Source organism: Centruroides sculpturatus, unplaced genomic scaffold (assembly GCF_000671375.1).
Source record: "Centruroides sculpturatus isolate CEXI.00-Female unplaced genomic scaffold, Cexi_2.0 scaffold1882, whole genome shotgun sequence".
Classification (NCBI taxonomy): Eukaryota; Metazoa; Arthropoda; class Arachnida; order Scorpiones; family Buthidae; genus Centruroides; species Centruroides sculpturatus.
The window spans coordinates 32,779-56,069 of NW_019389333.1; the positions used below are offsets into that span (position 1 = coordinate 32,779).

The 23,291-nt window shown below is 32.1% G+C and overlaps 2 protein-coding genes across 2 annotated transcripts; both read left to right on the forward strand.

Moving 5' to 3' along the window:
* The first annotated feature begins 694 nt into the window (after positions 1-694).
* Positions 695-9,205, forward strand: LOC111617249 (digestive organ expansion factor homolog). Its single transcript, XM_023358572.1, has 4 exons — positions 695-734; positions 888-1,955; positions 7,938-8,543; positions 9,195-9,205. Exons 1-3 carry the CDS (start codon positions 702-704, stop codon positions 8,481-8,483), a joined length of 1,647 nt encoding a protein of 548 aa, XP_023214340.1. The 5' UTR covers positions 695-701; the 3' UTR covers positions 8,484-8,543; positions 9,195-9,205.
* An 11,126-nt stretch (positions 9,206-20,331) lies between these two features.
* LOC111617241 lies at positions 20,332-21,357 on the forward strand. Its single transcript, XM_023358566.1, has one exon. It carries the CDS (start codon positions 20,605-20,607, stop codon positions 21,355-21,357), a length of 753 nt encoding a protein of 250 aa, XP_023214334.1. The 5' UTR covers positions 20,332-20,604.
* The last annotated feature ends 1,934 nt before the right edge of the window (positions 21,358-23,291 follow it).

Sequence of the window (23,291 nt, forward strand, 5' to 3'; positions counted from 1 at the left end):
TGTACCATGCACGAATACTAGTCATATTGCCATCAAAAAATTAAAATTAATCTGTGTTCTGAATGAATAATTTTCTCCTCACGATAAATCCTTAGTGCCTTTAGCATAAAAATAAGGTTTTCTTCCAGACATTTTTTGATTCTCCTCTGCGACAATACCAAGATAATTATTTCTTTATTTCCCCTATTACATCCATATGTATTCGATCAAATGCACAGCGGAAACAACAAAATGGTTATGTGTAGAACATGACATATCCGTATGGGTTGAGCTGGATATATCACAAAGCTTTATTTAACTTAGATTCTCCAGAGCAGAAAGCGCCTTTTCCGCATTGGCCATTCCCACCGTCGATTGAAAAACCCCTTTTAATGTTCACAGGGTAAAAACTTTAATAATGACACTTTATTTATATGATTTAACTCACTTATTTATTTATCTTTGACACGGGAAACGTATGTACTTTAAAAATAGCTAGCTATATTTGAAATTGGGTCTTTCTATCGAAAGCGATTCACGCTACCATACTGCCATTTTAGTTTTTTAATTTTTTTGCAGGTTTCTAGATATTTTAAAATTACTTTCCTTTTATTTTGAAATATATCTTTGAATAATTAATTATTGCAAAGTACTAATTTAAAAAAATATATATATTCTCTGCTTGTTCTGGCAACACTGAAACAAACGTTAAAATTACAAGCATGGATGGCACGTGTGGGGATTATGATCAGATGGTACTGTATCTTTTTTAATAAATAAATTATAATTAAGTAATGTCGTAATTGCATTTTTTGTAAATTTAATATCACAAAATCTTGTCTAGTCTATTTTATAATGAAATCGTATGTATGTGATTTATAATATAGCTTTTTTTCCGTAATATGTAGGAAGAGGACCCATTTGTTACTCACTTCGAACAGAACATATCGTTGCCTCGAGAATGGAAGAAAGAAGAGAAACACGTGACTTTAGCATCTTTAGGTCGTGTGAAGTATACTTATTATCCGGAAGTAAAAAATGTGGACCTGTCGAATTCTATTGATGCCAATTTGTATAGAATCAAACCAATTGAAAAACTTTCATCTTTGCAAAGTGATCTCTTAACTTTAATTTATAATTACGTCGATGTATTTTATCCCATGCAAGACATCAATACATTGGATCTTCAATTGGTGTACTGTCTCCACATTCTCAATCATGTTTTAAAAAGTAATTCCAAAATCGTTCACCATAATAATAAATTAAAGAAACGTTCAGATATACCAGATGAATTTAGGGATCAGGGTTTGACATCTCCCAAAGTTCTTGTGATTGTACCATTTAGAAATGTAGCTTTAGAGATTGTGTCTACATTGATTTCACTCTTGGGAGACGAGGCAAACATAATGAATAAGAAACGATTTTATACAGACTATGGATATGAAGAATCTGATAAACCAAAATTAAAGAGACCAGATGATTATGAAAAGATGTTTGCAGGAAATATAGATGATTCTTTTAGAATTGGAATTTCCATTAAAAAGAAATATATGAAGTTATTTGCAGAATTTTATTCGGCAGACGTTATAATTGCTTCTCCGCTGGGACTCAGGACAATTATTGGTGCTGAAGGAGAAAAAGATAGAGATTATGACTTTTTATCTTCCATAGAAATACTAATTTTTGATAAGTGTGATGTTTTCTTAATGCAAAATTGGGAACATGTAATTCATCTAATGAAACATCTTAATCTGCAGTTGCAGAAAAGTCACGACTGTGATTATTTTAGAGTGCGAATGTGGTGTCTCGACGGATTATCAAAATTTTATCGTCAAACAATTCTCTTAAGCCAGGTGATTACACCTCATCTATTATCTCTTTTCAACAAGCATTGCTTTAATTATGCTGGTAAAATTATTGTGAAAAATCAAATTTTCCATGGTTCTATTTCAAAAATTCTAGTCCAGCTTCCACAGGTAACAGATTTTTTGTGTTTTATTTAAATAATAATAATATGAAATTAAAACACTCTGATATTGATTATTATAATTAAGTGAAAACATAGATCCAAGCAATATATTTTCTACCTCATCATTATCTGTCAAAACTCATTTTACACATTATTTATAATGTATAAAATTATTTTCTAATAATTCTTTTATGAAAAAATTTTTAATCAATGTAGAAAGGTGATGCTAAGTTTACAGTTTTACTAGAAGAAAAGAGAAATTTAATAAATGATACATTTTATTTAACATAATACCACTCAACTCTATGCACTTATTATAACATTCCTCCAATTTTTTTAACCTCCTGCAAAAAATTTTGCTGCAAACATTGGTGTAGCTATAACTTTTAGTTACTTGAGCAAAATATGATAAAGGGAGGCCTGTCAATATAATTTACAATCCACTGTAGCATTGTCGAGAAAATTTTTCTAATTACATTAACCAAGCTAGTTAATTAACATTAATATATAATTAACATGATTAGATTTATTATCATTTTTATAAATTGCTATTAAATTTATTTGTTTCTAAGACAGGAACTTTACCTGATGATTTTATCCTAGTATCAAATGACAATAGATTTTCCAATACACATTGAGGTAAAATTTTAAAAAATTCATTTGTAATACTGTCCTTACCAGGAGCTTTTTAGATCTCAATGTACCCAATATTTATCCCATCCATATTAAACCTATTTTCTAAACATTTGTCCATCAGATAGGGGATACAGAAAGTACAAGATTAAAGCTTAGTTCGCATTGAGCGTGATTTGCTAGCGAAAGCAAAAAACAAAGCGAATAACTGGTCAAACATGACTTGCTTGATGGGTTATTCGCTCTGTTTTTTGCTTTCGCTCGCAAATCGCTCTCAGTGTGAACTAAGCTTAACAATATTATTAAAAATCATTACTAAATAATCAAGTCCAAATGTCAATTGGATCTAAAGAAAAGTTTTTAGGCTTAAATTTATTAATCAGTAGCCAATAAGACTTTGAGCCCTACATATTTAAATACTTATTTATTTTCCATAATGCAATTTTTTCTTAATCTTATGAATAAATCAAAAATATTTTTGGGCTTCTCTAAATTCCATAAGATGATGTATATCATTCTTTCTCCTAAACTTTATAGCATCTGATTTTTTTCTTTTTGCATATCTACAGTCTTTATCAAATCATAACACCAAAACAAATATTTGAATAGGTCAGGACATCTTGCTTTGTACAGGAGAGGTCTTTATTACTTACACCATAAAATTGATCTCTTCATTAACTTGGTAAAAATATATTAATATTTTTCCATTCATCATTATAAAACTCTCAATCATGCACGAAAACAAACACTCTCTCTTCAGCAAATTCCATTTTATTATAGACTCTTTCTTATTTGGTTGTTGACAAGTCAACTTTAATAAAGTTGAAGAGCAATAGAGGTGTGAGATCAAATAGACACATAAAAATCTAAACTTGCTGCAACAAATCAACTTTTAAAAAATTGATTACAAAGCATCCAAGCTGAGAAATAAAAGTATACTTAGTGAAAAATTCCGAGTTCTACCGTTTAATATTATCAAATTACTGTATTTTCCAGTAGTATTTCCAAAAATTGATTACTGTATCTTGGAATTTAGTTATTGTAAATTTGGCAGTTAGCAGGAGTACTGTCAAAGTGCTCACTAATTCTTGTGTTGGCATTCTCTAGAAGAATAATATTAGTTTATGTTCTCAAATTTATTAATATATTCTCTAATTCTATTAGAAGAGAATCATACATTAGAACATCTGTATTAAAATTTATCACAGTTTATTTTTTTAATTTTAATATTGTATGGTAAAATTTCAGACTATAAAATTTCTTGATTTATAAATCTTATGTATCAGTCTGAACTGATATCTTTTAAAACAGCTGAGAATGTTTGTTTTTCTTTCATTTATATAATGTTTATCAAACATCATTTCTGGAAGTAGCATGTAAAAGAGTGCGTGTGTTTCTCAATTGTAATATGCTTTTTATTAACTTGGTTTGTTTACTCATTATCTGTCCAGCTAAAGTAACTCAATTTTCATCCACCTCCCAATTTCCAATCTAGTTGAAACATTGCATACTTATGTATTCTTGATAACAATACTTTTTTTTATTAGTGTTTGCAAACAATTTTAGCAATTAGTAAAAAATTAGTGAAAAATCTGATATAAGAGATGGCACTACATGTAGGGCAAACTATTTCTCATTTTGTATTGTCTATATGAAAACTTTTAATTCAGTTTTCAACTACTTCCCAATTAAATGCTAAAATAAGAAGAATTTCTATAATTCAGTGTTACATATAACAGCACACTAGCTTTAATTTTGTGAGTGTAGTGTTGAATTCTATCAATGCTAAATTCCTCTCCAATTTTTAACAGGTTTTATAATTTAGATCCTTGCAGTTAATAAGCAAAAGTTTTTAACAGCATATCAAACATCATTATTATTAATTAATACAAATCTCTAAACCCAAAATTACTATACAGTAATACCTCGAACTTACGCGATAGGTGGGACCGAGCGATAACCGCGTAAGTCGAATTTGCGTAAGTCGGGGTATAATTTCGCAATTTGCGTAAAATCCAAGTCGGATATATGTAAGCTAATAAATGTTCTTGTTAATCTTATCTCGTCTTTTGATTCGTTCACGGTTACAAGAAATCACCGCATAGAGTCTCTTGAGTCTCCGTAGATATAACAAACACAGAAATAAATAACACAAAATAAATTGTAGCTATGCGTCGATTCCGCATGACACGTCCGAACCTGTAAGCTCAACAATAGTGTGGGGGGAGTGAGTAATCAAGAGTTGTGTGGTGCTCAAAAGACGAATCAACGAGATTTGAAAATCGCGTAACTCCGGGATCGCGTAAGTCAAGGTATTACTGTATTATTATTATTTTTTTAGATAATGTATCTATTTTATGATCTCTTATTTCCTGCTACTTAATAAATTTATTTAAGTAAGATTCAGTTTTCTGAAGAGCGACATCAATCTTTGTGATCCTATCCTAACGTGTATTTGCATAATAATGATAATATCCAATTTTTGTTCCATAACTTGTAGTTGGCCAACAACAAGGTTACCATAATTGAAGGCAAAATACAGACAGATTAGCATTAAAAGTATTCAGACATCAAGGCAAAATAAAAGGAATTTATTCATATTTTTCAATCTCATAAATATAGGCATTGGGGCCAGTTCTGGTAGGTGTGCAATACATGTATGCATGCAAAACAGCCAAATTCCTGAGGCAGTCAATAGTTCACTTTAAAAAAGATAAAACTCAAATGTAATATTATTTTAATATAGTAGTTGGCAATGAAATAGATTTATATTTGCAAGACAACTGAAGATATAGTTGTGCAGTTTGTGGATACAAATAACCAAGCTTTATATTATCATACTATGATTAAGATTAAAGTTACACTTACTTAACTCATTGTGAATGAGCCTTTATTCCTGTACCATTAATTTTAGGATGATACTTACACTATTGTTTCAACTATTGATGGAATTGAAAGGAAATTTACATTAAAAAAAAATACATATGGAGGTTATTAAATTGAATATTCAAATCTAAATAAATTTTTATATACAATACATATATATATATTGTATTTATATATTAATACTAAATAAGAAAAATTTCTTTAAATTAATTTTATTATAATTTGCAAATTTTATTTTATGGCGGTGCTAAAATATAACTTTGAACAAAGATGTCTAATATCTAGGGGTAGCTTGATTTAAATAATGTTAAAATAAAAATATATCAGATATTTTTATAGTTTTTTTTCTATCCTTGTCAATTATATGAAACTGTCGTAAAACATATAAATAGATTCTCGTGGGTTGGATTAAGGTATGAATTTACTCATGATCAGCATTGAGAGGGTGGCCAAATATCTGTAGCATGCAGGCGGCTAACAATCGAAAACCAGCCGTGGTAGGTATATAATATAAAGTTTCAATTCACACTTTCCTTTGGGGTGCAGAATTTTAAATATAAGAAAACTATTTTACCATTAGAGAATAAGTAATATTGAATTAAAAAAAACTGTTATAATGAATGTGCATGTATTCTCTAAGTAAAACAGTTACATTTGCTTTTCCAATGTTGCCACCTAGCCAACAAATACAATTTTATTGTAATTATCAAAAATTTACCACCTTTTGTCAGATTTAAATCTAAGTGGTTATGATTTAACTATTAAATGTGCAATCAGTTGAAAAGTATGGACATTTTGTTTAATTTTTCTAAGTACGTAAAGACACGAACTGTTCGTAATAAATACAGACATAGGGTAACTCTACTAACAATTAATTTGAACTTTCCATCCAGATATGATACCATAACTTCAGATAATTCAGAGCTGGTTCCTTCTTTATTAGATTTAAAAATATTTACTGTGAAACACAGAATTGCTTGGTGAATGGTGCTGTTTCCAGGGGCATATTGCAGAATCTACTAATGGAGTAGCGGAGTTCTTGACATGGACTGTGATTTTGTACAATCCATTTCTTAAAAATACTAAATGCAGAATGTTACAAATAATGACAAAAAATTTTAGTTATTCATAACAGTATCAAACACTATCTCACTAAAAAAGTCACCAGTATTGTCTATAGTTTGAAGTACTCCCTTCTGCGAACAAAAAGTTTGACCACACACCTTTTAATGTTACTGAATGCTGCCCTATCTTAGTGCAGCCATTATATAAATTCAATTTATTAAAGTAAGCAAAGTAATGAATGAAGTAGACTCTTGTGGTGCTTGAGCTCTTACAATGACTTCTCTAGAATTATTCTCATAGTGTGGCTTTTGCTCTTTCATCTGGGTAAATTTGTAAACTTTTCAGTATTCCCTCATATAAAGGTTGAAGCTCATTGAAATTAGATACATTTTCCAATAAATAACAATATCATCAATGGCATGTTTCATAATAAAGTTTATTAAAAGTATTTTCATCTTTAAATGTAAGCCATCTTCAGTTAGAAAGAAAAATTTATTCTTTTTAATTAGGAATTATTTAATACCTTAAACACAAAGATATTTTTTTGATGCCAAAAGCAATTGACATCCAAGAAGAGTTGTTGATTATTCCTTTATTACTTCTTTATTAAATTAAAAACTAAGTAATACATAAAATTTTAAAATGAAAAAATGGAATAATGTCCTAAAACAATGTTCAAAGCCAAGTATTTCCTCTTTACAAAGTGTTTCCAAATTTGTATTCTTGTAAAGAGAAATGTGACAAAAAGATAAGTGTTCATAAATTTTATTCTTAGCAAAATTTGCTGATATACACTTAAGATGTCATTGCTGCTATACTCATTGACATACAGCTAATTAAATGATTACACTTCTGGTCTGATTGTGCATCAGGTAATGCCACCAGTGCCTTAAAATCTCTATCTCAGTATCCTGTTAAAAGACTCAGAGATTCATGTGTTCAGAGTTTTTAGTGTACATGTTTGGAGGTGTTCAAACCACTGTTATGTATAGATTCCAAGATCTGAGGGGAGATTTGACTTAACCTTCTCTCAGATCTTGGAATCTTCAATCTTTGTGAATGTCACTGACTTTTGGCATAACTAAAATTGTATTCTTTTATTATTTATGAATAGACTTACTTAAAATACCCAAACTCTAGCAGTAACGTGTGATATTAGCACTAGAACTAACATTTTCGGAGTTCTTATTTGCTTCATCTTCAGGTTTTGCAGTCATTGGAACAAATGATTTTTCCCTTACCCACCTTACTGCTGGAGTTTGTGTATTTTAAGCAAGTCTGTTGTTTCTCCAGTTAAATAGAGTAAATAGAGGTTATAATATGTTTACAGTTTCTAATGACTGTTTTTATGAATTATAAGTATTACATTTTGTTTTAGATATTAATTATTTTTTGCTTTTTAAAGGTATTTCAACAGTTTGATGCCAGTTCCTATCAATCTGCATCAGATGAGAGATTTTCATTTTTTATTTCCAAAATCCTTCCACAGTTTAAAGATTCGTCAATGTCGCACATCTTAATATTTATTCCATTTTACTGGGATTTTGTTCGCCTGAGAAATTATTTCAAGAAGGAAGAATTAAGCTTTACTCAATTATGCGAGTATAGCAGTAATGAAAAAATTGCTAAGGCGAGAAACATTTTTTATCGAGGAATCAGGAAATTTGTGCTTTGCACAGAAAGGTTTCACTTTTTTAAACGGTATCAGATTAAAGGTATACAACACATAATTTTCTATCAACTGCCAATATATCCTCATTTTTATTCTGAATTTTGTAATTTTATGCATCGTAGCATGCAGAGCAAATCTCAATCTCTGCAAAATACAACATGCACAGTTTTGTATTCAAAATATGATTCCTTGCAGTTATCTGCTATTCTGGGCGATGATAAAACAAGTTATTTGTTATCTGCCGATAAGAAAGTTCACATGTATGTATCTGGAAATTAAAATTTGTTCATAAAATATCATTCTTAATATGATGCATTTGATTGGTATATTCAATTAAAGGTTATTATTAACATTAATATTTATATAAAATTGTAAATTCTAATATTGATTAATTAAAATAATATATGTTTTACTGAGGTATTTATTTCCAATTATTATTATATGGTGTACAGTATAACATTTAGAGATTTAATAGTGTACAGTTTTTGAAAGTTATCTAAAAAGTATATTTTTGTTATGTTTTTAAATAGTATATTTAGTACAGATATCAGAACCTGCACTTTTTTGCTGTATCTAGAATGGTCTGATAGAATACAAAATGGTATAATATACAAATTTTTCATCTGTTTTTCTTCAAATTTCAGATAAGTTAACTAAAATGTTGCTTACAGCGTGACATTATTTATACGTTTTCTTATTATATGGTTTCCCATATATATATAGTGTATGGTGACTATACGCATTTACATAATCTGAAACACAATATGTAACCTTGGAGATTTCTCCGAAATAGAATGTGAATACCGATTACTAATATTTTCAAGCGTCATTAAATTTTTATAAATTTGAAAACTAAAACTAATTTTATAATGTTTATTTTTGTATTAAATGATATTAAGATTAAGAACAATATTAATAACACTGATTAATATAATCTTCATTGATAAATATATGACAATGTGATAATATGATTCATTCTATCTTTGACAGCTGGATGGCCAAGTCCCATTGTGAGCCTGGACAAACTCATAATGAGTTTACTAGAAAGGCCCTCATAGTGCCCACAGGGCAGAAATAGTTAAAAAATATCATAACTAGCAGCATGTGCCCAGCAGGATTGGCTAGATTGGGCTGGGAAAAAGTGATTTAAAAAAGAATCGTCTTAGTAACTAAAATATACATTTATTCTGAGTATTTATAATAATGAAACGACAAAACAAAGAGATTATTGGAGTGGGGATCATATAATATTTTTTCTAAGGTGTTAAAATTATTCATGCCAAATTTGGTGAGGATATATTCAACAGTATATCTGAATCAGGAAAGAGCCACATAAAACATACCATGACTGAAACCAAGCACTGGTAAATAAATAGGCTACCAACTTTACATGCAGCCTCTGTTTCTGATTTTGTTCATTGTCATGGTGAATTTTAGGATGATGGCAAATCAAAGTTGTTTAATTTTGAAAGAAAAAATGCTTTGCTTGAAGTTAATGGTGTCCGAGGAAGCACATGAATGGTTTTGTGGTTCTTACAGATTTTGACATTAATTGTATTGTAAAATGTACCACATAAAACATTTTTTAGTGTCAAGGTTCCTGATGAGCATCGATACAACTCCATGTTAACTTAAGTAACAAAAATCCAATCACTCCTTAATACCATCAACGGGCTGCCGAATATCTTCAGATATCCTGGCTTGTACAGCATTCAAATTCTACATGGTATACAATCTGAACAGAATTCATGCTGGCTCGTCTGTAGCCTGGAATAATAAGTGAGGCCTATCCTGTTTAGGCAGAGGACATGATAAGCTAAATAAACATGATAAGGAAAATAAGCTATGGCTTATTTTCCTTATCATGTCCTCTTTCTCCAATCCACCACAAATTAAGGATCGGCCAGCTCAACATAAAGGGTTTCTCTATAGCCAAAGCTGAGATCCTAGGTAGGATGATGTCTGAATTTAAAATGGGCATCATCTCGCTTCAAGAAACCCACTTGTCTGAGAGTTCAAAATTCAATATCCATATTGCTGGCTTTTGAAGTATTTGTTCTAATCTTCATCCGAAGTTCGGTCTTGCTACTTTCATTAATCACTGTTTAAAAGAAATTATAAAACCTATTACTGATACTCTGCACTCCATTGGAATATATATCAATGATCTTAGCAGTGACGTACCGTGACATTTGATGATAGTAGAGAAGCTGTGTTTCTGTAAGAAGCCGACTTCCAGGAAAAACCAGTTAATTGCGCGACAGTGATGGTCTAGGGTCAATTCGTATTCGTTTGTTCGATAAGCCAGTAAAAACCGTAGACTTTTCCAAATGTATTTTTAATATCACAATTACATTCCGAATCGTTAGCCACGATATAAGGGCTAAAATTAAAAATAAAAGGAAAAACTTACTCTGTGAAATAAAATGTGTGGTGGATGTACATTACATACTTGGTACAAAATATTTTTCAATTGTACGAATATACTTTTAAAGAAAATTATGATTAAATATAGCTTTGTAAAGAAACGTACATAAAAATAACATAAAATCTTTTTAAATCTTAAAACAATCCACTTAGTCAAATATCTCACTGCGAGTGGCTAATGAATGGAATCAAAGACGGTCCTGATAGATGCATGCACCTACCAGGATCAAATCCCGAGGATGCCAATACCGGTCAATGTCAAATGCCTCTTTTGTCGCATCACTAATATACTTCAAAGGACGCCACAGGGTTGTTGTAAATTTTAAACGTTTCTCACCACAGCTGTAAAAATCTGCATGTGTTAAACTTAATAGATTGTCCGTCGTTTGTTTTCTTACTAATTCGTTTTAGGACCAGGTGTCCACGGAAATTTCCAAAATTTACTTTTCGGTCACTCTCATTGAACTGGAAAAATTTGTCTTTATTATGTCTAATATTACGAAGAAATCAGTCCTCACTGTACTTGGCTAAAGATTGGTTCGGTTAAGCGTTTGTTTAAGTAATATTTCGGCTCATTTGGCGGGGTTTTATTTATGTCCCTAATTCCTTAATCTCTTAATTATTTAACTACTTGTTAAGTAGAAGTAAGTGGAAACCGGTTACTTTGTATATGAATATTTGTAGTCTCGGGAAAAAAGTGGAAAGACAAATTTTTATGACGACGGATACATAAATTTAAGGAAAATAAATTCTACAGCTTTTTCTGTACCCCGTGCGTCTCTCTCATTCATTAAATTTAGTTGCAAATGAGGCTGCGAAAGTAACGATTAATTTTTTAACATTGTACAAGAATTGTACACGTTTTTCTCTACATCCTCTTATAGATGTGACATACGAAATCGTAATAATAACGCTAGTTTAACATTAAAATCTGTAATGCAAAATGGAAGAGCAGAATAAAAGCAGAATAATTATATCAAATATTTTAATGGATTTTTAAAACTTCTGTCAATTATATAGAACTATCATAAAAACATACCGGTAAACTCCTATCGGTTGGGCTACTCGCGATTCACATAATGGGGCGAGGGCGGTCAAATATCTAGCAGGCAGGTGGCTAACAGTCCAGAACCAGTCCTGGATAGAATCATTGGAAGCGTTATATTTATGTAACTTTCACCAGCTAATCCGGATGAGGTTGGTGCTCCGTAAAGCGCATGCGCGAATGTGTGTAATCTGGCTGCTTTACCATTCAGATATTTTCGGTCTGGTATTGGACAATACAGCGCTTTCATTCCGCACTGATATTCGAATATATAATAGCAATCTTATCGTTTTTTTTCACATGTAGTATAGAAATTTGTAATAAGATACATAATGCGGTTATAATAAAATATTAATTTTAATTATATGAAAATAATCGCACAATATGTCTTTATATTTTAGAAAATACAAGGGAAGCGGCGCATCCACCGCTTCCAAGGACGGCACACCACTGGATCTTAGTACAGTAGACCCCCTATATAACACGGTAAATACGTTCCGTTTTATATGAATTCCGTGTTATACTAGTCACTTAAATACATGAGCCAATCACAGCCCGTGTGCAGTTTAGGGACTACGGTTGTTTGAAAGTTTTCTCCCATAAAATTAATCGATTCTAGACTACTTTGACTCAATATTTCCGAAACACGTATCATTTTTTGAGAATAATCCATATAAACTATGCTATACACAAAAAATTGTAGGATTACTTAACGAATGTTCACCATTCGACGACGCCATTGCTTAAGCTTGTTTTCGTAGCGGAGCGGCGCATCGAATGGCGGACGCGTGTTTCCCGATAAGTTATTTTTCTGCGAAAAATTCGTAGAACTTTGGAGACATCATTAATAAAAATATAATTTTTATGGCCGTTGAATAATAAATGTTTTTTAATAGATTCGGTGCTCGTTTAAACTTAACGGTTCGTGCAATATCCGCTATTGGTCTAAATCAGTGGTTTCCAATTACTTTTTCCTGCGTACCACTTCAAGAAAGAGCTCAAACTCGCGTACCCCTTATAGCAGAAATTCATATTAATTCATACCAATATAAATTCGAAGATAATGCTGTCTGTCTGTCTGTTACCTTTTCACGTGTAAACCGCCGAACACGTTTTAATAAAATATGGTACGGACATAGCTTACACGTTGGAGATGGATATAGGCTACATTTTACTCCGAGAAAATATCTTAGGGTGCGACTATGCAGACGCGAGCGAGCGAATTTTCCAAGCGAGGGAGAATATGTGGCGAGAAGAGGCGATAAGCGATAAATATCAAAACCTGTCAGATTTGTGCGAGAACCAGAAATTCGCTCTCGCCAGCGTTATTTCTCGCTTTGCGTTTGTGCATGGTTTTCCTTTGCGAAAACTAAATCGCTCGCAACCTCTCGCTCGCTCTAAATTCGCGTCTCCATAGTCGCACCCTTACTCTCACGAGAAAATTCGATATAACGCGGGCGAAGCTGTGGGTAGGCAGCTAGTGATAAATAAAATAAGTTTTTTTTTTTTTACATTTGTTACCTTTAAAATACAATTCTAATAATAATGAAAATAACATAAGGTTATTTAATTTTAATGCGACAAATGTGCACGATTTTCTTTGCGCAACTTTGTAAAATCTGGTTGGTTTTTTTTGGTCAGCTTCAGTCTTGAGTCATCTTCGAGTCGAAGTCGGTGACGATTCATGTTTGTCACGGCCGAAAATCCGCTCTCGCAGAAGTATGTTGTGCAAAATGATAGTAAATATTTTATTGCTGCTTCGCTGACACGATAATAATGATAATTGTACAATTTTTGTTTCTTGCGTAAGAATTTCATTTACGTATCGTCACAAATGCATTTTTTTGATGAAATTTCGAGAGTATTTTTAGTTATAAATAAACGAATTTGCGCATTCGACATCGTGTTGTAAATTTCCGAATTTTTGATGGTCCACCCATTACACAGGTCTGCAAGTAAAAAACTGCATAGGATTTTTATACATTTTCTTACAGATTTCAACTTGGTAAAAATAAAAAAAATACCAAAAAAATTCCATCTTGTCAATTTTTTTTGTTACACTCAAGTTTTTGTTTGTATTTAGCATAAAATTCCTAGTTAACTTAAAATTTATTATTTTTTTTTTTATTTAAAAAATGGCCTTAAAACGAAGACTTCTCACATTAATTCTATCAATTATAGCTGGACTTGTTAATAAATAAATAAAAATGGTTGAAGAGAGTAGTGGTAGGTGGAGGTGGGTTAAGTACTTTTAGCGTTAGGAGGAAGGTCGCATGATCGTATAGAAACAGGTTAAAAGTTGATAGTGAGTAATATTATTGGTGAGGTTGAGCATGTTTCGACATGTTATCTGGGATACTAGGAATAAATATAAACAACCTGCTGTTGGATTAGATCATGTTTCAACAAGCTAAATAAGTTCAGTATCTTGCTGGCCATCTAATGCCACACTCAGTTTATATCAGCATTCGAACGCTACTTCGATTGTATTTTTATTTCTGGAATACGGCTCGCAGAGGTTGCGTAATTTCTCCCGACAGCTTCTGTTATGTTTGTGGTGAATACACAGTGAAAAGTCAACAAAGAAACATAAGTGAGTTTGTGAAGAAAGTTTAATTTGCATATTTCAAATTGAAACTTGGAGATGGAGACAAAGCAGATTTCTGGAAACAATAGGAGAAAACGAAAAAGAAGCATGGGACTCTTTCAAGAATGTAGTGCATAAGTTTTTGGGGAATACTAAGGACCCTGACTACAAAACCATTGTACAACGCATGCTGGCAGCAGCGTATGAATTTCGAGGATGCGAGATAGCTTAAAAGTTCATTTCTTACACTCCCATATTGACTATTTTCCCGAAAACTTGGGAGCCTACAATGAAGAACAGGGTGAAAGATTTCACCAAGATGTCCATAATATCGAGAGACGTGAAAAGGAAAATTGGATGTCAATACGTTAGCTGACTACTATTGGATGCTCAATCCAGAAACCAGAGAAGGAAATTGGAAACGAGTTTGGAGAAGCATCAAAAAGAAGAAGAAAAGGTTTCGTAAGAAAAAAGAGTAGACCTAAAATTGTGTATAAATATCAGAAACAATTTGTTGATTAGTTGTAAGAAAATATTTATTACAATGAACTAAATATATTATAAGAGTTTTTATCAAAAATTTGTTTTTATTTTGCAAAAACCTTTACATGATGGGATGTAATGGAAGTTAGTTTTAGAATCTGTGATCTTTAAAACATATAATTCAGCAAAAATATTCCATGCAGCTGGAAAAAAATGTTTTTTGAAGACCTGTGTTATTTTTTTGATTGCTTTATCTCATGCATTTAAATTTTAAATCGACCGATTTTAGATTGCCGCGCGTACCCCTTCACGCAATTTCGCGTACCCCCAGGGGTACGCGTACCACTAATTGGGAACCACTGGTCTAGATTCGACCAATCCTTTTGCGACACGAGTCGGCGATGACGTTTTACCGAGTTTTTTTTTTTCGTGTTTATACGAACACGATCGCAATTTTTTTGCCGTGTTATACGAATCCGTACTATATGTACCTGTGTTATAGGGGTTTACTGTATCTATAATGTCTATAATCCTCCATCTCAGTCATGACTGTTGATGGAGAATTATAGACATTATAGGTACAGTATCCCCTAGTACAGATACAGGTAAAGATACAACAAGCATATTTACCTGTTCCGAAGCATCCTACAATAGTAGCTTGGTGACTGTAATTCACACCACACCACTTGGGGCTAAAGCTTGAACAACCCTGAAGGAGACAACCTTTTTAATTGGATGGAAATTGGATCAAAGCTCTCCATGTCTCTCTATCCTGCATAGCCTCCTTCAATTCCGATTTTTTTCGTTTTTTTAAATACTCTTTCCGCCCTGTAGGCACTAAGAAGGCATTTTATAGCAGGCCCGTTATGGATTTGGCCAGGCCCACAATGGGGCGACCGGGTGGCGAGGGACGGGGCCCGACATATTCGAACGGACCACTCACCCAAAAAATTCCTGGGGATTTCTTACCCGTGCGGATTTGATCTGGGATCCCCCAGAGCCGTAGGCTGCCACCTTGACCGCTCGGCCATCCGGCCATCTCCTTTAATTCCGTTATAGATAATTTAGTATCACTTTTGATAGTGTGGAGCCATTGAGTCCTTGATCGGCCTCGCGTTCTTTTCTTGCTAACCATCCCAGCATGACCATCTTCTCAAGGGAACTGGTTCTTATTATATGACCAAAAAAGAAGTTTGGTTATCTGGGCTTCCAGTGAGATTTTCGGTGGGACTCTTGGTAGGTATATAATATAAAGTTTCAATTCACACTTTCCTTTGGGGTGCAGAATTTTAAATATAAGAAAACTATTTTACCATTAGAGAATAAGTAATATTGAATTAAAAAAAACTGTTATAATGAATGTGCATGTATTCTCTAAGTAAAACAGTTACATTTGCTTTTCCAATGTTGCCACCTAGCCAACAAATACAATTTTATTGTAATTATCAAAAATTTACCACCTTTTGTCAGATTTAAATCTAAGTGGTTATGATTTAACTATTAAATGTGCAATCAGTTGAAAAGTATGGACATTTTGTTTAATTTTTCTAAGTACGTAAAGACACGAACTGTTCGTAATAAATACAGACATAGGGTAACTCTACTAACAATTAATTTGAACTTTCCATCCAGATATGATACCATAACTTCAGATAATTCAGAGCTGGTTCCTTCTTTATTAGATTTAAAAATATTTACTGTGAAACACAGAATTGCTTGGTGAATGGTGCTGTTTCCAGGGGCATATTGCAGAATCTACTAATGGAGTAGCGGAGTTCTTGACATGGACTGTGATTTTGTACAATCCATTTCNAATCTTACCCGTTTTCACAGAATGCAAGAATTAGGTCCCCCGTTTCCAGAGTAATTAGAGACTTGGTCTCGATTCTATTTCTGAACGTCTCCTCTTCACGTCAAGTCAAACGAACTATTTTCAACGTTTCTGGAACGTTTACAATCGTTCTATAATCGAACCAATATTCGAATTTTATGTTCGAATTAAATTCGAACAAAACATTCGAAATAGAAAGCCACTTTCAATTACTTTCAGCCTCATGTCTCCCGCACCCTTAATAGCTATCGAGATGCAACCACCCCTATGCACGAGTGGAGACTTGGGGCTACCACCACATACAAACACCATTCACGTGCGATGTGTAGTTTTGGCGGAAAAGTGAAATATAGGGACACACACGTCCATTTATATATATTATATATATATATATATATATAGATATAGATATAGATATAGATATAATATATTGCGTACGGTTACTTGGGTTGTTAATGTTGTCAAAGCGATTATAGACAATTGAAATTCAGCATAAAATATTGCATAAAATTATTTTGGTTTACGAATCAAGAAAGAAGTGGAGAATTTTCGTTTGTGCAGGTGATCCTCCTGGTGACGTTGTTTTAGCAGATTACGTCATCTTTCTTGTGTCCGAGTCATTGTCAAAGCAAGAATAATTCGAAAAGACTTCAACCAAGTGGGCATGGTTAGGCTGACGTTTAAAATCTGAGCGGGACATTTTTCAGAATCAGTGAAAATGGGTGCTTTATATCGGGGTGTTAATTAAGTAATAAAGTTGTAATCAAAGATTGATTCTACAATCAAATATTAAAAACAGGCAAAACCAGGGACGTCTGGTCATCTAGCGCAGTGGTTCTCAATTTTTTTTTACTTGCGTTTCCCTATGTAACTCATTTTCCTTGGTTTTATTTCTTATTTCCGCTAAATTTTTTCACGTGTTCGTCAAACAGTGGCATCTTGATCAATTATACAGCGCCGTATGATTACAGTTTTTTAAATCGAAGTGTTAGAGAAAGGACATAGACCAGATATAATAAAAATATAATTATATGTTTTATTTAAAACTAAGCATCGAGTGGCGCGACGTCGCCAAAGACCTCAACGCAGAATCCGAATATTCTTATGGTACAGTACATCGATTGGGAATCACTGCCCTAGCATAGAACAATTACCTTTCCAATGGGAGAATTTGTTTGTCGCGAACGTGTTGGTGCGAACCGGTAAACACGTCGAAATCCTCATTGGCATGGTGAATTCGAATGTAATGTACAGTACATTCGATGAAAGTTAATAAGGGATTGAAAATAAAAAGCGTTTTTCAAAGAGGAAAATGAACAGAAGAGAAATTACGCACGAAGCGTAATAGCGGAATCAGATGATAACGAATTAACGTTTCTAAGCCATCGATCAGTGATAACCTTAAATTTCCTTCCATATATATATGGTCTAAGTCAAGAGTTCCGAAACTTTTTGGTAAAAATCATTGTTGGCAAACACGTGTCTATACTTATATATTAAATCGAGTGAAGAAACCAGTTTATTAAAAAAAGCGTGAAATTCGAGGAAATATTGATACAAACTTTGATAGAATCTTGATTATATGCAGATTAATGTTAAGAACACGGGTTTTGTATTGATTTTAGTAGTTCGAACTTTGACTTTTGACAGAATTTTGACTGTTTTTTTTAATAGAATTGATTTTTGCAGATATTCGACTATTTTACAGAGAATTTATCCGATCGTGACCTTATGCAAATTAGTTTTAAGAACGTAGGTTAATTTTTAGTAATTTTAGAACTTTGACCTTTGACCCTCAAGATTTGGTAGAATTCCGTTGCTTGCTCCCTATACACAAATAAATAAGCATGATGTTGGAGCCACGCTCGAGCTTTCTCAGACTGACGACGTCCGAGTCGACCTTATTTTTGGTCATCATTATTACTATTGTTCCATTTGACCTGTCTCAATTTTACCTCCAGCATTTTTACTTCTTCGCTTTTGTTCAGATAATGGTCCTATAGAATGACTGAAGTCGCCCAAAGCATTGAGACTATCTAAGGCCTTGTTCTTTAATCTGGTAATAAAAGTGCGATATTCTAGCAGAGAACTTCTAATTATCACTGTATGGATACCTAAAGGTTTAAACACGCCTCCCTTAAAGGGGTCTTTCCTATTTTTTTTAAACAATGATAAAGAACAGAATAGGATTAGATAGTAAAAGAAAATCCAAACTTCAGCGATAAATTAATTTTCGTATCACTTTCTTATCTTTCTAATCTTTCTAATATTATTTTTTATCTTCGATTATACTTTATCTTTCAGACTTTGCTTTAAGTTTTAATTCGTCCAGTAACTTTTATAATTAAAAAACTTTTTTATATCGTATAAATTTCTTATTTTAAATATTCGTCTCGCGCATAGATACGTTGTTAATTTAAAATAAATTTTGTTTTATTAACACATTCTCATTCGTAAATATTTTTTTTAAACATTTAATTCTTGGGAAAACAATTAAAAATATAAATTACAACATAAACAGATTTAATACAAACGATATCACGAAACTCCTATTGTGTCACATGAAATTCTCTAAAAAATTTATTTATTTCATATTGATCATAATTAGCGAGTGAAATGTTAAATTAACCTTATTGCCTTTAGGTGTGCAGACAATTATAAGTGGCATACAATAACACAATAAAGTTTCCGTTTCACTTTTATGTTATTACTGGTGATTACTGTGGTGAATTTGCCAGGTGCAAATACACGAGCAAATACGAGTGTTTAATGATTTTATACACTACGCTACTGGTGGACACTAAAAGTGTTAATTAAAACTGTACTCTAACTACTTAAAATCCTCGAATAAATCTTCGAAAAGCGATAAAAATAATAGTAGCACTCTCGGTTGCTGTAGTGTGATATTTAACGTTTGTGATTGGCAGACTACAGATTATGTATCATAAAACTGATTCTTATTGGCATTTGTCGTTTCCTATTCTTTTAATAGTAATATACATGCATTATTACGTGCCACTTTGAATAAGTGCTGGACAAAACGAATAATAATCATGTCTCCGTCAACTTTTCAAATTCTTTTAAGTTTAGTTATTATTTGTCTCGTGTTGATTTATACACTAGTGAATAAACGGAGAAACAGGAAACAACGGGAAAATGATTCGACTTTAATATCGTATGGAAAGTCTTCATCTGTGTCTGGAAGTAAGTAAATGTTTGAAAGTTTTCGTTGTTATTTTTGTAATAAATTATTACTTTAAAAGGAAAATAAACGATTTCATAAAAGAATTCGATTAACTATATTAGTTGTAGTGGTTTGAATGGCACTAATCTCAAAATTAATTTTTCGATTACAAATCTTATTTTTATTTTAACAATAAGGCTGTATTATTTATTAAATTTAAATTTTATTTTATTTTAACAACAAGTTTAATTATCAAATGTTTTTAAAAATTAATTATATTTTCTAATTCACTTTATGAACTAATTTATATTTTGATTATGAATTATTTTTTAGAAGAAATACGATTAATACCAAGATTGAAAGTTGCAATCTTGGTATTAAAGACACATGGTTTTTTTTTACTTACGACGGCGATAGAAATTATTCTGTTCCTCCTCGTTTGTACAAGTCTTTGGATACATGTATTGCTGCAGTAAATAATTTTTCTTTCGATATTCCTTGTTAGCGCCTCAAGCGCCACCGTATTTTTGTCATAAAAAAAAAGGAAAAAAAAAATTTAAAAAAAAAAAATTTGTGAACGAGAGTAGTTCTGTAACGGTCATTTGTAGCAGCCATTTTGTACCAGTGTTTCATTCCGCATTAAACGTTATTTTTTGCAAAACCGCAGTACTTTCATATTTTTACAGTCCATTAAAGATCGACAAACATCTGGTCCGTCGAGGCGGATCAAGAAGAAAAGAGAGACAACTTCGCAAGCAAATAAGATTGGGTCAAACTTCATTAAGTCACCTATCCAAGGTAGGAGGAATTTACCTGTCCGTTATACGTGGTAGACAGTTTAAAATGGATCAACTCGAGAAATTAAAGAAAAAGCGCGCTTCGATAAGAGCTAGTGTGACGAAATTAATTAGTAAAATCGATAGTTTAATTGAAAGCGACGATAGAGAGACAGAAACTCATCTAGAAATACTGGATCAGTTGAGTCGAAAGGAAGAGTCATTGAGAACCTTAAACGGGGAGATTGAGGGTTTCATTACTAGCCCAACTGATTATGACACTGAGATAGTCAATAGTGAAGAATATGAGGACAAAATTATAAGTTGTAAATTTAAGATCCAGTCTCGTATTAAACGATTAGAAGCAGATTCGTCCGTGGTCACGGTGACTCAGGGCCCCGTAGTTCGAAATAATTCCGCTAATATTAAGTTGCCGGAGATTCCTCTACCGAAATTCTCTGGAAAATATGAAGAATGGAGTAACTTTAAAATGCAATTTGATAATATCATTTCGTCAAACGAGCAACTGTCGGCAGAACAAAAACTACATTATTTGAAGGCTGCTCTCGTAGGGGAAGCTAAGAGTTTAGAAACGTTAAACGATTCGTTTGCTTCATTGTTTCAAGCGCTACAAGAAAGGTACGAAAATAAGAAATTAATAGTAGAAACCCATGTTAATGCGATTCTGGACTCTGTAAAATTACCTTATGAGTCAGCAAGGGGTTTGAGGAGTTTAATTGATAGCATCAATAGAAATATGCGAGCACTAAAAGTCCTANATATAAATATAGTTTTAAGGAACATTAGAATTTATTTTTAATACCGAGATTGAAAGTTGCAATCATGGAGACATATGGTTTTATTATTACTTACGACGGCGATAGAAATTATTCTGTTTCTCCTCGTTTGTACAAGTCTTTGGATACATGTATTGCTGCAGTAAATAATTTTTCTTTCGATATTCCTGATAATTTCCCTATTGTTTTACGTTATTTTAAAGTTAACAATGAAATATGGAAAGGAGATGGAAAATTTGGTTTTATAATTGTCGACGAGGATGGGAGAATTAATGAAGTTAGTAATAAATTATACTATTCGTTCGAGGAATGTTCAGAAGTTATGAATAAAGTTTATATAGAAAAGAACAAAAAGAATATATTAATATCTAGAGAGATAATTTGTGGAACAAAGCATTATAAATTTACTAAAAGCTTATTAATACGAATATGTATTTCAAACATCCTAGTAACTGTATAATTGTTGGACCTTCACAATGTGGAAAGACTACACTAGTGTGAAAAATTCTTCATAGTAAAATTTATGAAAAGACATTAAAAAAGGTTCTATGGTGTTATTACATATATTTACCAGTTTTTCACGAGGAAAGAGATATTACATTCATGTATGGTTTACGTGAATCAGTGCAAGAATGGGATTTAATAATAATTGATGATTTGATGCATGAACTCAGTTCAAAAACTACATCTTTGTTTACAACAGAGTCTCATCATTATAATGTAAGCGTGATAATTATAATGCAAAATTTGTTTCCAAAAAATAGAATTATGAGAGATATAACTTTAAACATGCATTATGGGATATTATTTAAAAATAATCGCGATTAAAGTCAAGTAAGTTGTTTGGGGCGGCAAGCTTTTGCTGGTAAATGCGATTTTTTTATGGATGCATATAAAAAAGCAACAGAGAAAGAATTTGGTTATTTGTTGTTAGATTTTCATCCTAAAACGAATTAGAAATTTTCTGTGAGAGATTCGTGTTTTCCCGACGAACAAGGTATTTTTTGGATATACAGTAGAGCGTCGTTTATCCGAAAGCTGGTTATCCAAAACGTCCGTTATCCGAAAGCATTCCAGTCCGCAAATTAAAATTTTCGCTAGTGCTGTGGCGCTGCAATCTTCGGCTATTTCTTGGGTTACTCAAATATTTTACATTTTTTATACTAAATTAACATGTGAAGCGTAATTTTTTATTGTTTTCATATTTTTCAATATATTTATTTTGTTTGCACAAAATAAAAAAATAATTTTTAACGATACAATAGTCTTCGTTAGGCTTAACATCGACGAAAATTCAATGCGAAGCGACATGCAACGGAGAAAAATTTCAACATGGAATAAATTAACATATTTTTTCGTACATGATTCGTTATCCGAAAAATAAGTTATCCGAACCACTCCAGTCCCCAATTGATTCGGATAAACGACGCTCTACTGTACTTACCAATAAAATAAAGAACGTAAAGAAAAATTATCATATGTTAGCACTTTTGTCCAAGACTACTCCTTCTCAGCGAAAAGCAATATTGAAAGAAGCTACTCCCGATCAAATTAAAGTTTTGTGTGAAATATGTGATAATTTGCGGAGAGGAAATATACCTGCTGATGTTCGTAAATTACAAAAATATAAAAAAATTATCAGGAAATTAAGTGAAAAAAATGTTCCTTTAAATACTAAGAAAAAAATTTTAGTTAATCAATCGGGTGGATTCCTTCCTCTTCTACTGGCTCCGTTATTGTCTATGGCAGCTGGACTAATTGGTAAAGCAATAGGAAAAAGAATCTGATGGCGAAGCAAATGGCTCTTGTCCCTCCTGAATTACTGTCAGCATATCAAAAACCTGAAATAAGAATTGGTAATAATATTGAAGAATTACTCGAGACTGCTGATTTATCTGATGATAGTAAAGTCAAATTATTAAGTCAATTGATTTCAAGATATCAGAGAACAGTTCAT